This window comes from Prionailurus bengalensis, chromosome C2, assembly GCF_016509475.1.
Source record: "Prionailurus bengalensis isolate Pbe53 chromosome C2, Fcat_Pben_1.1_paternal_pri, whole genome shotgun sequence".
In the NCBI taxonomy this organism is placed as follows: domain Eukaryota; kingdom Metazoa; phylum Chordata; class Mammalia; order Carnivora; family Felidae; genus Prionailurus; species Prionailurus bengalensis.
The window spans coordinates 60693171-60708973 of record NC_057350.1 but is presented as its reverse complement, the minus strand read 5'-3'; the positions used below and the strand labels follow the sequence as shown (position 1 = coordinate 60708973).

The following is a 15803-nucleotide window of genomic DNA, read 5'->3' as shown; positions in this document are numbered from 1 at the left end:
CAAAACAGTTCAGGAGACACACTAAGAAACACCATTTCCCTTAAAGAAAGCACTTTATTTTCTATTTAAGCAACTCGGTCACAGTACATTATTTTACATAAATGGCAGTAATTTTTTAAATCTCCACTTAAAAGGCCTTGTGTCTGAGTCTGAGGTGATAAGAGGATATGAACACAAGTATAAAAACAGTGCAAAACGTTTAGCCCGTAGCCTCCAGAGTTGGCATCGGGAATCCCCTCGCACGTTGCTGGGCCAGTTACATTAAACACTGAATAGTAAACATTCCTGGGTGTCCTTTAGTCTAACATCAGACCCAGAAATGTAATCAAGTGAAACGGCTCCACTGCCCCAACAACTCAAACCATCCAACCCCCCAGACCACAGGTCCACAGCAGGTTGAGCTCCCAAGTTCTGTGACGTGACGTCTTGGCAGTGGTGCCGTGGGAAGAAATACAGGATGTCTGTCGCATTGGGAACCAGAACAGACTAGCTCTGCTTTTAAAGCTTTGCCTTTAAAGTATGAATTCTCTAGGAGTAAAGGTGCCACCAGGAAGGCTGGAGTAGCAGGAAGTCAAAAGCCCAACTCGGAAATGTAGCCAGAAATGGCCACAACCTCTAAGAAAATTGGCTCCATTAACCACTGGGTCTTTGCTGCTAAAACTACAGTGAAGCACTTGGTGCCGACTGAAGTGAGGTTAACAGCCCATGAGCAACAAGATTACATTTAGCTGATTTTGCAAGAAGTGTCTATTCACCACAGCAAACGCCGGGGAGAACATAGGGGATTTTATTCAGCACGAAGCACAGCTCTCATTCTCCCCCTGCATCACCTTGGCAGTGTTTGATATAACGTGGCAGAAAACCAGATTCCACACAGGTGCCTCAAGCAAAAGTCTCTACCATCCCATGCTTGTTTGAGGAAATTCTCTTTTTTTCAAATTCAGGGTACCAAAATATGGCTCAAATGAAGTCCTATAAACCTACTTACCTCATCTAAAGAGACCCTTAAAGCTCACAAAACATTGTTAAACATCCTGGTTAAGACTGTGCTTCTAGATGTCGTATTTTTGCTTATATTAGTTTTGTAATAAAAAGCTAATTTCCTACCCAAAGGAAATAAGTCTATTAAGCAGATGGTCAGTATTCCAGCAAACCTTACTGGCATTGTTTTCTGGCAGTGGAAGATTCTAGTATAGAAAATTTTCTCTTACTAAAAATATTAGAAGTACTAAGGACTATTGCATAAGAGAAAGTTTGTAGCAGCCTTTCTGCTAGGCAGGTGACACAGTGGAAGATAACAATTACTTCATTCACCAAAGGACAACACTACTTGAATGGCAAAGATTTCCAGCATCATAAGCAGACACAGAGGTGGCTGAGGTGAGGTGAGCAGCAGTGTCCCTAAAACTCACTTAAGGCTTATTAAAGGTCAGTTCATTTCAGGGGGCTCCGCCGTAACCACAAAGTACTCTTTGGGTATCATAAAAAACATTTTAAATACTGAAGGACTTTCTCCTTTCATGCAATCCCGATCCTTCACTACTTTTTCCCTTAAATCCTCCAAATGGACTCATTTCTCTTCCCTAGGAATGATACACAATGGCATGACCACGATTATAGAAGCTCATTTATAAAGCTCCATATCCAATATGTTCATTAACAGGCTGAGGTTGGGAAGGGGGGCCTTGCCTCTATGGCCAACAAACTGCTGGTTTATAGGTTTGCAGAACAATTCCCCCACGGCCACTATCACCAAATGTTTCTCTGGAACCATTTGTTCACAGAGGCCTTGTCGTTTAAAAGGGGAAAAAAAAAATCCCTCAAATAGTTCCAGGTCATAACAAGATGTAAGAATCTAGGAGTGTAGACTAAAGGTGTACGAGGGCCTGCAGAAACCCTGCTCACAAAGAGCCCCTTGTCTGCTGCTCCTTTTGGTGCAAATATTTCAGTAGGCTTTTACCCCCACTCAACCACTGAAGTTTTCAAAAGTTTGAGCTTTCTTCTGAAAAACACCAATCATGAAGATCTCGAGGAACTTAAAACAAGCCTCTTAGTTCCCACCAGCCAGAATAATATATAAGGAGCCCTGCAGGTGAGGGAGCATGAGAGGCCCCATGCGGATAAACTCGAAGGCTGCGCGGTTATGAAGATGGCAGTCGCTCTCAATCCTCCCACATGACCCTGATCTTTTGGGGACTACTCCTCTTTGTGTCTGGTTTTGATGGTTGTTAAAGATTTAGCAAGAGGCTCAAATTACCGACTATGCTAACATTTCTATGAATTCTATCATCAACTGTTTAGACAACCAGTTGCCTACACATCTGGTGTTCAAGAGATGACAAATAGAGGTTTCTGGCCACATGTGCTGTCCCTGACATCATTACTCTCTCAAACGCACACAGAAAAGAATCAGTCCTATCAGATCCAACGTTAACTCCAAACGAATGCTTGACTCTGGGCCAGGGCAAGGGCATCACAGTAGAAACCACAGACTGCTAACATCCCCAGACTTGCTCTTTGGCTCGTCCCAGGGGAATACGGAGCCTCTCATTGGTTAAACAATCCATCTCTGGGGAGAGCAGCGACCAGCCTGATATAAAAATGTGGTGAGTGTCTTAAGGACAGCTTCGTTTCATGGCAGAACTAGGGACAGTGCCAGCTCCAGAGGGAAAGTTGCAGGAAGGAGCAGTATTTCCTCTCGACATTTATAAACCTCTTACTACGGCAGCATGCACAGAAAGACGGGAAAAGCTGGCAATATTTCCCCTATATGAAGCTATAAGCCAAAGCAAATTTAAGGACTCATGAATTTTCTTTGGGATTGCAAAATAAGTACACGTATAAAACCAAATAATTCAAGATGGTATTTTCCCCATCCAAAATCGCCTTATCCTAATTCCATGGCAGAATAGACCCGTTCTCTATAAGTATTTAATCTTCTGTACATTTTCAGTTTAAAGATACAATTAAAGAGACAACTTATTATTTTAGGAAGAGCTAGGGAGGAATCGTAGTCCATTAATTAGTGGAAACCACATATACCCTGTTTTCTTCTCTCCAAGTGAGATACTTTTGTCTAGGGAACGGTGAATGAGAAGTAATGTGCAAGTAGGAAGATGTCAGTCAATTCCTCAGAGAGGTCATGCCAGAAGAACTGTGAATGCCAGAAGACTGGTTTTTGCAACTGAGTGCTGTAACGACAGTATCTGAATTACTTCCATGAGGAAAAAAAAAAAAAATCAAGCCCTTGATAGTAACCAGCCACTCTACCCAGGAAAGAGGGTAAAATGCTCCCCACGGGGTGTCTGTTCTCCTCTTCCAGCCTCATCCTAAGTGCTCTAGCACCTTCCCAGGTGAAGCATGGAAAGAGGGAAAAAACAGTAATGGCTATTGGAGTTTAGAGTTATGTAGAGTAAATCCAAAGAGAATAAATGTATAAGAAATAAGATGAAAAACAAGGACTCATCACCTGAATTCAAGACCAGCGTATACTACACGACCAGTAATCGTAACTGTTATCCAGTGTCCCTTCAAGATCAGAAGATCATGTAAATCCATCTGGTCATCCTCTACCCCGTTTGAGTAGTTAATGTCTAATACTTCAAAGAGAGAAGTTGCCATAACTGTACAATATGGTATTTCAGGATCTTTCTTCCATTCTGAAAAGCTGAAAGTGGATTACTCTGATACTTCTGGCTTCAGTATTCTGATCTATAAACAGTTTTCTCAGTCTTCGAACCTTCCTAATAATACTTCAAACCTGTTGAGTGCTTTAGTCATTTTCCAGTGCTTTCCACATACCCCATCCCTCGCACGACCCTCACGACTGTGAGGTAAGCCAGGGCAGGTGCTATTAGTACCCCCACTTTACAGATGAACCTGAGACTCGGGGAGGTGACTCAACTAAGGGTCACATGGCTATCAGGAATTGAAAGAGGGACTGGAAACTACCCTAATCCAAACTCTTTCTCCCCTAGTAATGGATGGGAACTGCTTCTATCAATCTGTGCATTAGCAATCCACATCCTTTTCCACATGGTGACTGAGTTAGTTAACAAGGTGACTGGAAAAGAATGGCTCTTTTACTGCTTCGATAAAAAAGTCTCTTAGGTTGAAGTCAGGAAACTTCATTTCTTCCCAGTCCAATGTCTAAACCTGAGCATGGCCCTATACAGCCTTTAGGAAACTGGGGATAAAAACGAACATCCTGCGTGGACACTGAAGTGTACAATGGGAGGGAGCAGAGGGAGGGGCCGCCCCTCGCAGAGCCACACGGAAGGCACTTCAGACAATGTCCTCGGCAGGGTGGTGGAAGGGGTGGGCACCCAGGGTGGAGAACTGGTACCAGTTCCGCAGGAAGCCCCGGTTGTACTGGCCTGTGTCCACGATGAGCCCACAGAGGAGCCGGCGCCCTGTCTTCTGTCGAAGGGCCTGCTGGACTTCCCTCTCGGTGACGTTGTAACTGATGTTTATCAGCTGGATGAGGAAGATGTAGGCCATGCCCGCCGTGATGATCACAGAGTACCACACGCAGGTGAAGGACAACGCTGAGCTGGAAGGAGAAAGGGCAGGTCAGGACTACCAATCTCTTCGGTGGGTAAGTGGCACCATTCTAACATTTGACACGCGCAGTACTCGTTACGAAGGACTCTGGTACCTTCCCCAGTTATCCTGATTGGAAGATACTTTTCCACCCTCAGGACACCAGAATGCTTAACACAGAACTATTCCCATGTCCTATTTTATGCTATAATTATCGGTGCCTCTTTTTCTAGACTGTTGTATTACAGTAGCAAGGACGTTTTTGTATTTGGTGTCCCCCACGCGACCAACACAGTGCCTCACAGAACAGCATCCCGAATCTATCGAATGAATGAACAATTCCAAATCGTTCTTAACTGAGCAGATACTGCTACAAACATCCTCAAGGAAGCTGTGGGTGGGAACACAGGAACAGTGCTAAGGCCCTGCATCCCCATTTTGTCAGTACGATCAGTACAACATTGATGGACACAAACCGCTACAGGTCCTGATGTCTATAAATCCAGCCTCCTCAAGCCAACAGAATCACACCGGACAAGAAAGCTCCTTTCAGCTCATCAGTCAGACTGCGAAGAGAGGCTACTGATTAATGTCTGCCAGTTGACTCTTTTCAAATATCTGCAAATGAAGGGTCAGCTGGAAATGAACCCATCCCAAGGAATCTTCATTTCTTAAGCTGAAAGGGACTCAGAGATGATTAACTCACCAGAGATGAGGAAAACCAGGTTCAATGGGGTGACGTGAAGCACCTGTATGGAGGGTGAGTACCAGCGGCGGACCATGTTCCTCATTCCATGTCAGTGGCCCCCAGAAAGCTCACAAAACTCATGCTTAGCAACACAAAGACGTGCCCTGCTTTGGGACTTTATCACCCACATTTCACAACCTACTAACACTCTCAGTACAGAAAGAAAAGGAATTGGCCCTGAGGAGGAGGACCAATCTATTCTACTAATGCTCACAAACCTCTAGATGGAGAATAGCAACAGGAGATCTGGCCACAAACTAATGTAAACAAATACCTCCACAGAGGCACTATGTAGGGAAAGCGGGGATTGTTCTGAAAACAAAGAGTAAGAAGAAAGAAAAGGAGGGTGCCTGGGTGGCTCAGTCTGTTAAGCGTCCGACTTTGGCTCAGGTCATGATCTCACAGTTCGTGGGTTTGAACCCCACGTCAGGCTCTGTGCTGACAGCTCAGAGCCTGGAGCCTGCTTCGGATTCTGTGTCTCCCTCTCTCTCTGCCCCTTACCTGCACACACTCTGTCTCTCGAAAATGAAGAAAGAAAGAAAAGAAAAAAGAGAGAAAGAAAGACAGACACAGACAGACAGACAAGGACCATGGGGCAGAGCTGTCCTAGCTCAGACTGGGAACCACAGACCCCACACAGCATCCTCCTCAGAGGAAAAGGTGGAAGAGAGGACGCAAAGAACACAGGCAGGGGGCCCACAGCGCTCTGGGGAGGGGCTGGCTGCGGCCAAAGCTGCAAAACCCCGGCTTCCCACAAAGCATGGAGATCTCCACAATATATAAATGTGCCCCAACCTAACAAAGGAAATTGTGACCTAGATACCACAGTAATCATGAGTGGTGATATTTTAAAAAGTAGAACAGGAAAAACCAATGGAGGTTACAAAGTAAAGAAATGTTACAGAAATTGTGAGCACACCACAAAAGGGTCAGAAGCAATAAATCCAGATAGGGCTAAAGAGCATGAGAAAGCCACAACAAAGGGAGGCAAGATTGTCTTGCCTTGACAATCTATGACAAAATAGACCACACACATACGCTGGGACCGCTCCTTTATGGCTTTAGTTTCACTACTGCTACCTTGGCCATGCACGTGGTCATCTGACTCCGGACTTCCCTGAGCCCAGCCCTCCCTGCAGTGTACTAGTTCCTCAGTCTGTAAGGGTCAACGGTCAGCACCCTAGAGAAACACACCTGTCCACTGCACAATTCGGTTGGCAATTTCAAGGATACCCGGCATCCGATAACCTGTCCCATGTTTTGGTTAAAAACTGACGTGGCAGCAAATCACAGCCCCTTACATTAACGGCAACATCTGTTCCCTCTTCTACGGGGCTTTGTGCTACGGCAGCCACATCTCACCTGTAATCTGCGTAAACTCCAGGACAATAGAAGAGAGCTGTGAAGACACTTCTATCTCTACAAATGGTGTCCAAGGTCAGTGTTATCCCATACGCCGAGGTTAGCAAGAAGATCGAAAGGGCAAGTATAAATGCTTGATGATTTGATTCTCCAACACAGCTATTTATCCTCAAAACAGCATAGGGGGAAGAAAAAGCAAACATTTTAAAAAGTTCTCGATACAGATGGTAGCTAGATTCATCATGGCGATCATTTCATAATGGACATAAATGCTGAATCACTACGCTGTGCACCTGAAAGTAATATAACGTTGTAGATCAAGTACAGTTCAATGAAAAAGAAGGGGGGCCTTGCCTCTATGGCCAACAAACTGCTGGTTTATAGGTTTGCAGACCAATTCCCCCACAGCCACTATCACCAAATGTTTCTCTGGAACCATTTGTTCACAGAGGCCTTGTCGTTTAAAAGGGGGAAAAAAAATCCCTCAAATAGTTCCAGGTCATAACAAGATGTAAGAATCTAGGAGTGTAGACTAAAGGTGTACGAGGGCCTGCAGAAACCCTGCTCACAAAGAGCCCCTTGTTTGCTGCTCCTTTTGGTGCAAATATTTCAGACTTGAGGTCCACTCCCAGCCCTCCTGGCCTTGCTGCACCTTCCTCCTCCCCTACGTCCCCTTCTATGGGCGAGGAGGCAGGCTACATGACCAGAATCCTCAGCATCCTAGCCATAAAAAGCATAATTCCCTGACCACAAGTGCCTCGAGAGCTACAGAGCAGCAAACGCACTACTTACAGCATTCAGAATCAACTACACCATTTTATTTTATTTATTTTTTTTTTTTAATTTTTTTTTTCAACGTTTATTTATTTTTGGGACAGAGAGAGACAGAGCATGAACGGGGGAGGGGCAGAGAGAGAGGGATACACAGAACCGGAAGCAGGCTCCAGGCTCTGAGCCATCAGCCCAGAGCCCAAAGCGGGGCTCAAACGCATGGACTGCGAGATCGTGACCTGGCTGAAATCGGACGCTTAGCCGACTGTGCCACCCAGGCGCCCCACTACACCATTTTAGATTCACTCAGTGAAACAGCAACACTGTCTTCAAAAGTTGCATTTCATATAGTATGGGTGTCCTAGTTTGGCACTGGCCAGCTGGAAGGTACCAAAAACCCCAACTTTCACGGCACCTAGGTGGCTCAGTCACTTGGGTGTCCGACTCTCGATCTCCGCTCAGGTCACAATCTCATGGTTTGTGGGATCAAGCTCCACGTCAGGCTCTGCGCTGATGGCACTGAGTCTGCTTGGATTCTCTCTCTCCCTGTCTCTCTGCCCTCTCCCTGCTCTTTGTCTCAAAATAAATAAATAAAACTTAAAAAAAGAAAAAAAAAAAGCGCCCACCACTCTACAAATAACAAAACAGGAAGGTACTTGGTACCTGGTAGGGCCTTCCCTCAACAATGCAGACCAGGAGTCATCAGAATGGTAAAGGATGGATGGTGAGGGGACAGGGTCACCTACAAATATGGGAACACTTTCTTGAGCTCTGTGTTCAAAAGGCACAGCACAGGGAAACGTGCCTATATGGATTCTGATCCCTTCTTTTTTTAAAAAACACCATTCGACTGCAGATACTTCTCTTGCAGGAAGGAGAAGGTAACAGAGGGGCAGCTCAGAAGGGAAAAGCAAAGTAGCAACACCACCACCACCCTTCAGGAAATGACTGAGGGGACTACATCTGTGAGACTGGGAAGCTGGTGACTCAGTGGGAATATCATGCCAGCACACAAATATCTGCAAGGTGTAAAGCTGGGAACGAGTGAGATTTTAGGGTGGCGCAAAGGAGGAGCAAACACAGCTAGAGTCTCACGTGAATTTACACTCTGCAAGCCACCAGATTTTCCCAACATACCAGACACAGTGATGATCCATTCTCCTCACACAGATGCCACAGATCCGGCAATGCCACGCCCGGGCTGGTCGCACCAACTGGCACTTGGCACACCAGTCCTCCTTGACCTTGGTAGGGCTTCCAACCAACACCCTGGAAGAGCCCTTAGGCTCATCCTTCAGCGTGCGGTTGTTGAGACTACCCGACGATTCTGCGCCCGGGAACCCTTTGGTCTTCTCCTGCCCTTTTCTGGTCAGGCATTCAGTCTGGCCGCTGCTTAGAGGTCTGTCATTGCTTGCTGGATTTCTGAGGTAGCCTGGATTCTTCTTGGCTCTGTACAAGGCTAAGAGTATCAGAAATAACCCGCAGGTAAGAAGAGCCAGCTGAGTGGGTCCCACACGCCCTTTGGGGACCACTTCCTGCAGGAACACATAGTACATGTAGCCCAGAGAGAACAGTCCGAGGCTCAGGAAAAACAGAGTCTGTTCTTTCCTTCTGTGAGTGAGGTAGTAGTACCACAGAGCCAGCACAGGAAGGGAGGTCAAAACCACCCCCCCCAGGAGGAAATGCCAGGAAGCCACGCGGAGGAAGACGGGCAGTAGGACGAGCGGGGGAATGATGCTAATGTTAACCTTTTTGGCTCCCCTAAGCCAAGGAATTCGGAGGCGATCGGAAATAGTATCCATGATTCTTTCACAAGTCTCCGGCTGCACGGATTTACATGTAATCCATCTATTCAGAAGAGCACAAAAAAAAGGCACTTCACATGGGGTTTGCTAAACAAAAAAAACACTCAACACCATAGGCCAAACAGCAGGATAAATGATAAAAGAGGCCAAAGGCCAAGTATTCTACTTCTATACTACTAAACATGAGCTTTTCGGATCACGTATCATTTTTTAATACGAAAGAGACTAGCTAGCTACCGTTTAGAAATGTAACAGTTAAAAACCACTTCTCCACGAAGCAAATATGTAGGAATACACACATATTCTGTACAAGTACTGTTTACGTTTGGGGGCGTATAGAGACTTAAGATCCTCAAAACAATTCACAATCTAGTTGCAAAGACAACATGGGAATTCAGGAAATCTCAGGACAAAGCAGCAAAATCGCCTAATGAACTCTTGTGGGCAAACACTGAGGAGTGCTCAGAGGAGAATAAACACTTCCGGGTGGAGTCACTAGATGGGTCTCTGAACAAACGTGGGCTCGGCGCCTGATCTCCACGCTGGCTGGCGCTGGTGTGGGGAGCTGGGGGGGACAGGAGGCAGGGAGGCGGCCCAATGCAGAGGCACATGTACAGCACAAACCTGTCCTGTGCCCAAGGAGTAAACCTGTCCAGCAAGGCCAGGGGGCTGCCTAAGAGTGGAGATCAAACTGGTAAGAGAAAAACGACTAAGCCTCGTGGACACGCAGTATTTGTACACATTTTTTGCACACTTGGGCTCCTAAGACAACGATCAGCTCAAGGAATAACTCTGACCGTAGACAGACAATTTGGAAACGTAAGGCAACACCTTGAACGTTGAGGGGAGGTAACTACATGGGAGTGGTACTGAGCAGCAGGACAGTGGAAAGACCGGGAGCCTATCTCCAGAGACAGGTAAGGAGAGAACGCAGCAACAGACCAGGTCTCAAGGGCTAGGAGAGAGGAAGAGCTGGAAGGTTAATGGAAGAGCTGTGGTCTCGACTGATGGAAGTTGTGGAAACAGCATCATTTTTCCATTCATTAAAGCAGAGTGCTCCATTTTCTCAGTATGGACTTTAGACTGAGTCCATTTAAAAACACCTGTAAAAAAGACTACAGACACTATCAAGGAAAAATTACAAAAGGACTATGGGGTCTTCAGGGCTCTAAACTACAATATCCCAAGAACACTTTTCATGTCGAGATGGATGCACCAAGCTCTAAGTCAACAATGTTCCTCTGTGGTGACTTTTTTAACCAGATGTAATTATTAAAGGGAAAAGCAACTTCCCAAACGTCCTTATTCTTCTCCCACATTATGCTTTCCATATGGCAACAGTTTTTAGATATATAATTATTTAGAAAATGGATAAAACCTGTTATTACTGTTGGGCACAAAATTTTTCTCACTGATGTTAAAAATCATCTTTTTGGATAGTAATTTCCAACACTGGGGATTAATGGTGAAAATAAAAGCCAAATACAATAATATCGGTCAAGACTGTGTTGCTGCCCATGCTGAAAACAGCCAGTCGGGGGAGGGAGGGCCTTCTGGCGAGACCGGTTCCAACAGCAGGAAAGTGATCCTTCCGCCTTCAAGACCCTTTGTGGCCAGGTGCAGTCCATCCTCAAGTAGTTGGTCGCTAGATGCTGAGACCACTGAGAATGTAAGCACTTTCTGGTACTAATGTGTTCATTTTAAATGTACGGATTCTGCGGGTCTGTACTTTATTTTTTTATACATTTAACTTGCCACTATCCCTTTATTTGCCTGTTCTCTCCATCATCTTCTCCCTTTAAAAATGAAAAAAATAATTATGTGCTACTAAACTGAGCCGAATAGACAGTTGTGCACTACCCAATAATTCATCTTTACAAAACCCTCACACTTGACATAAAAGACGACTATTTCAGACCCTTGGAAACAGCATCGGGAGCAAATTCTAGTGTTGTGGATGGCTAAGCTTAAAGTATGCATGGTAGTTCTCAAAACGGCCAGGGGTCAGCATCAAGAAACACTCCGCCCTTACCTATCGCACCCTTCATCGAGATCTTGGCAATCGCACAAACAGGCAGCCACGTGGTTCTTTTCCCCATTTCGATCTATGTACTCGCAGCAGCACAGGGGCTCCAATTCAGGTTCTTCCGCTTTGTTTGTCTTCACTGGCTTCATACTGCCCATCTGTGTCACGATTTCCACCTGTCACCATGAGTGGTAAGAAGCCCTCAGAAGGTAAAGGTGGAAAGAACACAACTCATCTTGTAAACATATCCACGCCTCTCTCTGATTATCCGCCAACGCCTGAGAAATCAAAAATGAGAAGAAAGAGGGGGAGGGGGTGTCTCGTTCTCATCATGCTTTTCTCTCTCGGCTTGGCCAGACAGGGAGCTCTAAGGGCTCCCAACCGCGTTCACCGTCCCTTCCCACCAGGGCTGGAGCCGTCTGGGCACCAGCCGTTCCCATGGTGACAGCCGACCACACAGCCCAGGACAGCCAGGGTGCGGGCGGCTGCGCTCACCTGCCGGTGCAGGCTGGGGAGGGCCGAACGGTCCCCGCCCAAAGACTGGGCGCAGGTGGAAACTCACCCTCGGGGCTGCGGCCGGCGTCTGCAGCCGGCTCCGGGGAGGCCACCAGGCTCCCGCGCTGCGCTCAGAGTCGCCGTCCAGCCCCACCGCTCCGGCTCGGCGCAGGGCGCCCCTCTCCCGCCTCCGCCGACCGTGAGGACGTGGGCGGGCCGCGAGCGCCGCCCCGCCCGAAGAATGACCTTGGAAAGGAAGTTACCTGCGCTCCAGGGCCGAGGTGCGGCTGCAGCCAAAGAGGCCGAGGTGGCGGGGAGAACGGCCGGTTCCTACCGAGGCGCGGACGCGTCTTCCCAGCTCGGAGCCGCTGGGCTCTCAGTGTGACGGCTGGAGTCTCGAGGACCCCGGCTCCGCTCCGCCGCGCCTTCGCCGCCGCCCACCTGTGAGCACAGCCGGCCGCGGCCCGGGCAGTGCGCCCGCCTCCCCGCCGCCCCCCTGCCCGCCGGGCTCGGCGAGGCAAGTCCGCGCGCGCTTCCGGGTGCCCCGCCTCCGGCGCCGGGGATCCCCGCCCGTCCGCACGTGCGCCGCCCGCCGCCCCGCGGAGCCCGCCGGTGAGGCCCCTCCCCCGGCCCGAGGCCCTGGCGCCCGGAGGACGCGGGGATCCGAGGACCCGAGGACGCGCTCCCGGGCGCGGGCGCCAGCGGCGAGGCGCAGGGCTGGCCCGGCACCTCCGCCCCTCCCGGCCCCCGTGCGGCCCCGCCGGTGCCCGCGGGCGGGCGGTACGTGGGCGGGGCAAGCCCAAACCCACGGCCGGGGGAAGTGCCGACGGAAAGACGGGAACCCCGGGAACCCGGAGGGTTCCCAAAGTACTGGGGACTCGTGGGTGGGCCAGCCTTCATTCAGACGCCGGCAACAAGCTTAGGGGGAGATCTCCACCGCGAACTGTTCCCGAGGTACCGCCCCCAAATTCTCCAGCCTTCCCTTAAAGGCCCATCGCCGTCCCTGAGCTGTTAATTTATAAAGCTTGTTCATTTTCATGATTTCTGGCAAGCAGATTCTACATTAGACCAGCAGGCCTACTAGTACTTTTGTTCCAACAGTCTGCATATTTGAAATGAAACTGCCCGAAGATGACCGTAGAGTCCCCTTTGGGTTTTATTTTTGCACAAAATTTTAAGAGTGTAGGCCCATATACACTTTTTCACTGTAGCAGCGTTTCTAGTTATTTTTGTTTGGTTTTTTTTTTTTTTAAACAGAAAAAGAAAAACTACAACTCAGACATTTTGGGTTTTATTGGTATCAATTTACATTAACAGGCTGAAATGCAATTAATTGAATTCTGCATGCATACATGTTCAATCTATAAAGCAACTTTGTTAATTTCCTTTGAGGTATGTTTATGAAGTACAAGTTTTAAATAACATCACAAAAACATTCAGCTTGCCACTGATCATTTTTGTGAATTTAACAGAGAACAAGTCTTCAAGTTTAATATCCGGTGACTCTTACTCACAGCCAGACACTTCATAAATCCTTTTTTCAAAAACCCCAGGTAAGTACACTGGTACCCCAATGTAGGTTTGTTGGGAACCACCCAGAGAAATCCATTTTCCCTGTAATGAAGTTAATACTTTCATTCTCTACAGGCATCTCAAAAATGACTTTAGCTATCTCATGTGGCTTTGGTGACTCTGGGGGAAAAAAGAAACATAACTAAAGGGAAGCAATTGTCCAAACGGTAAGAATATATACAAATTACTCGGCACTATCTTTCTCTTGTTCCAAAGACATCATATTGAGACATACATGCCTAAAAAATTGTTGTGAAAGAACCAAAACTTCTGTCTGGCCTAGAAGTTCAGTCAGTGCACTAGTACTGGGACACAGTGCCCCCAAAAGTTTTTGTTGAAGAGCTAACATTTGTGTCTGGTTATAACTTCCCAACTGAAACAAGCTACACACGTGAATGAGTAAGTGAAGACATATATGGCTCCTGAAAAGTAATCCACAGATTATTTTCAACCAGGTGGTTCGCTTCCACCATGAAAGAGTGCTAAGCTAAAGCCACGCTTAGTTCAAGTATTCCTTTGATCAGCCACTAAGTGTCCAGATTTCAACATAATCCTCTCGTTTTTAAAATCAGCACGTGGTTCTTCATTTTGAGTGTTGGTACCCTACATGTCTCCTTTTCCAGGATTTACTCTTCCACCATTTGATACATGAAGAGGCAAGATAATCTCACCTCTCATAGCTCCTGAAACATCTATCTTCAAAAAGATACAACGGCTGAAGAACCTTTCAGGTAATAATTACCAAGTTGCAGACTCAGAACCTGACTACTGAATTCCCATGCTAAAGAAAAAATGAAGACACTGTAATATTTACAGTACACAAACTTAGAAATGTTATAATACATGCCTGAAACCTGGTCCTTCACAATTCATAATGATACAGAGGTTTATTCTTATATTTTCTTTAGCATCTTCAGTGTATCTCAACTGGGAAAGCAGCCTGTCGAACACGTACTGATTCTGTGCTAACAGATAAAGCATCAAACTTCAAATCTCACTGTAAAAACAAGGCCATACTACTCAGTTTGGAGTGTCTCATTTTCTTTTTGTATTGTAGAAATTCAAGTCCACAACATATTTCACCTGAAATATCCACTGGAGAATAATTCCACTGGAGAAATCCACTGCTTAGAATTACGTATAAGAAGTGAAAGAATGGATCATTAAGGCCATCAGAGACTAGTCATCACATTAACGTTATTAAAAAGATTGTTCATATTAAAAGTACCCATAATGAGAAAATATGGAAATGTTCCTGTGACAATTAAAATCCTTCATCCTCTGGTTTTCTTTAAGACGTTTTCTTTTAGTTCCAAGTATCTCTACAGTTTCAGGCCTTGAGATCACTAGCTTTTGACAGTCATGCCAGTCTTGTTTTTATTTAGTAGATCAAAAGTTCTCTGAAGCATAACAAGTGAGCTCTTTAACTGCAAACAAAATTAATTTTCAAAATAAGATTAAGTTTCACCTGCTTATTTTTATGCCAAAAGTTTACATTTATATATTCGATATAGTTTTGTTTCTACTGATGCCCAGATAAAAGACTGAATTTATACAATAGCCAGCTGCTTTGGGTGTGTGTCAGTACGCCTGCTCAGGAGCTCTTCCTGTCCACTGTACCCTGCTCTTCTCCCAGCACTGTCCTGTTGCACATTCTGCATCCCAGTAGGTTGTTTCCTTAAATGGTTTCTCAAGTGGCAGTGATCTTGCCACTGTCCCCTGAACGACTCAAGTGCCACCTCCAGGCCTTTGCTTGCTATTTCCTTCACGCTTGTATTCACCCATCTAAAACTTACCCATCACCACCGTCTCCGTGTCACCTTCCCTAGTCATCCTGCCTTTAAACTCCCAAAGCATTACTATGTACTTAACACTTAACTGTGTACTTTTTTTTTTAATTTTGAGAGACCGCACTGAGGGAGAGAGGGTGGAGAGAGAATCTCAAGCAGGCTCTGTTTCAATGGGGGGGGGGGGGGGAGTGCGATTCCATGACCCTGCAATCACAACTTGAGCCAAAACCAAGAGTCGATTGCTTAACTGACTGAGCCACCCAGGCGCCCCAATTTTGTATTTTTTTAAAGTCTTTAACAATATATCTGATTTTTCTAATAAAGTTATAGGCAACTTGAGAGCAAGAATTATTCTTCTTTGTATTCATTCCTTTGTTCATTCAGTAAATGTTAATTGCTTACCTCTCACATGCTGGGTTTGACTAAGCACTGCATATACAATGGTGAACCAAATAGGCACCATCCCTGCTGTCCTAGAGCTGACAGACTAGTGAGGGATACAGGACTAAAACGTACCATCACATCTATACATATATGCTCACACAATGCACTAAATTTCTGACTGGAGGATCGTAGTGTCATTTTCTGAAATTACGTCAACTAGAGGAGAATCAGGCCTACCTAGCTCAGGATGAAAACTGAAATCTGCTTTGGCATGATCAATTTGTGGTGGCCTGTCAGTACCCAGGAGA

General features: G+C 46.3%; 2 protein-coding genes across 4 annotated transcripts in view; both read right to left on the bottom strand.

Annotated features, from left to right (window-relative positions):
• Nucleotides 1-34: 34 nt before the first annotated feature.
• On the bottom strand, nucleotides 35-12241 carry ZDHHC23 (zinc finger DHHC-type palmitoyltransferase 23). 2 transcript variants are annotated; one of them, XM_043594215.1, is made up of 5 exons: nucleotides 12013-12241; nucleotides 11261-11532; nucleotides 8561-9271; nucleotides 6653-6820; nucleotides 35-4552 (listed from the first exon to the last, which is right to left on the bottom strand). In XM_043594215.1, the coding sequence occupies exons 2-5, from the start codon at nucleotides 11410-11412 to the stop codon at nucleotides 4285-4287; spliced, it is 1299 nt and encodes a 432-aa protein (XP_043450150.1). In that variant the 5' UTR covers nucleotides 11413-11532; nucleotides 12013-12241; the 3' UTR covers nucleotides 35-4284. The 2 variants fall into 2 exon arrangements, with proteins under 2 accessions (XP_043450150.1, XP_043450151.1); XM_043594216.1 differs by having other exon boundaries at nucleotides 6653-6811.
• Nucleotides 12242-13024: 783 nt separating this feature from the next.
• Nucleotides 13025-15803, bottom strand: part of GRAMD1C (GRAM domain containing 1C) — a 103826-nt gene continuing 101047 nt past the window's right edge. For both annotated transcript variants that reach the window (XM_043594211.1, XM_043594212.1), the window contains one exon: nucleotides 13025-14748. In XM_043594211.1, the coding sequence (XP_043450146.1) occupies nucleotides 14668-14748 (81 nt within the window). In that variant the 3' untranslated portion in view covers nucleotides 13025-14667. The remainder of the gene's footprint in view (nucleotides 14749-15803) is intronic.

Excerpts from the sequence above, each read along its gene's own strand:
- ZDHHC23 (XM_043594215.1), bottom strand. The coding sequence starts at position 11,412 with ATGGGCAGTATGAAGCCAGTGAAGACAAACAAAGCGGAAGAACCTGAA. Across the intron at positions 9,272-11,260 it reads CTCGATGAAGGGTGCGATAG|ATGGATTACATGTAAATCCG; the intron begins GTAAGGGCGGAG and ends TCTTCTGAATAG. Across the intron at positions 6,821-8,560 it reads ATGGATCATCACTGTGTCTG|GATAAATAGCTGTGTTGGAG; the intron begins GTATGTTGGGAA and ends TGCTGTTTTGAG.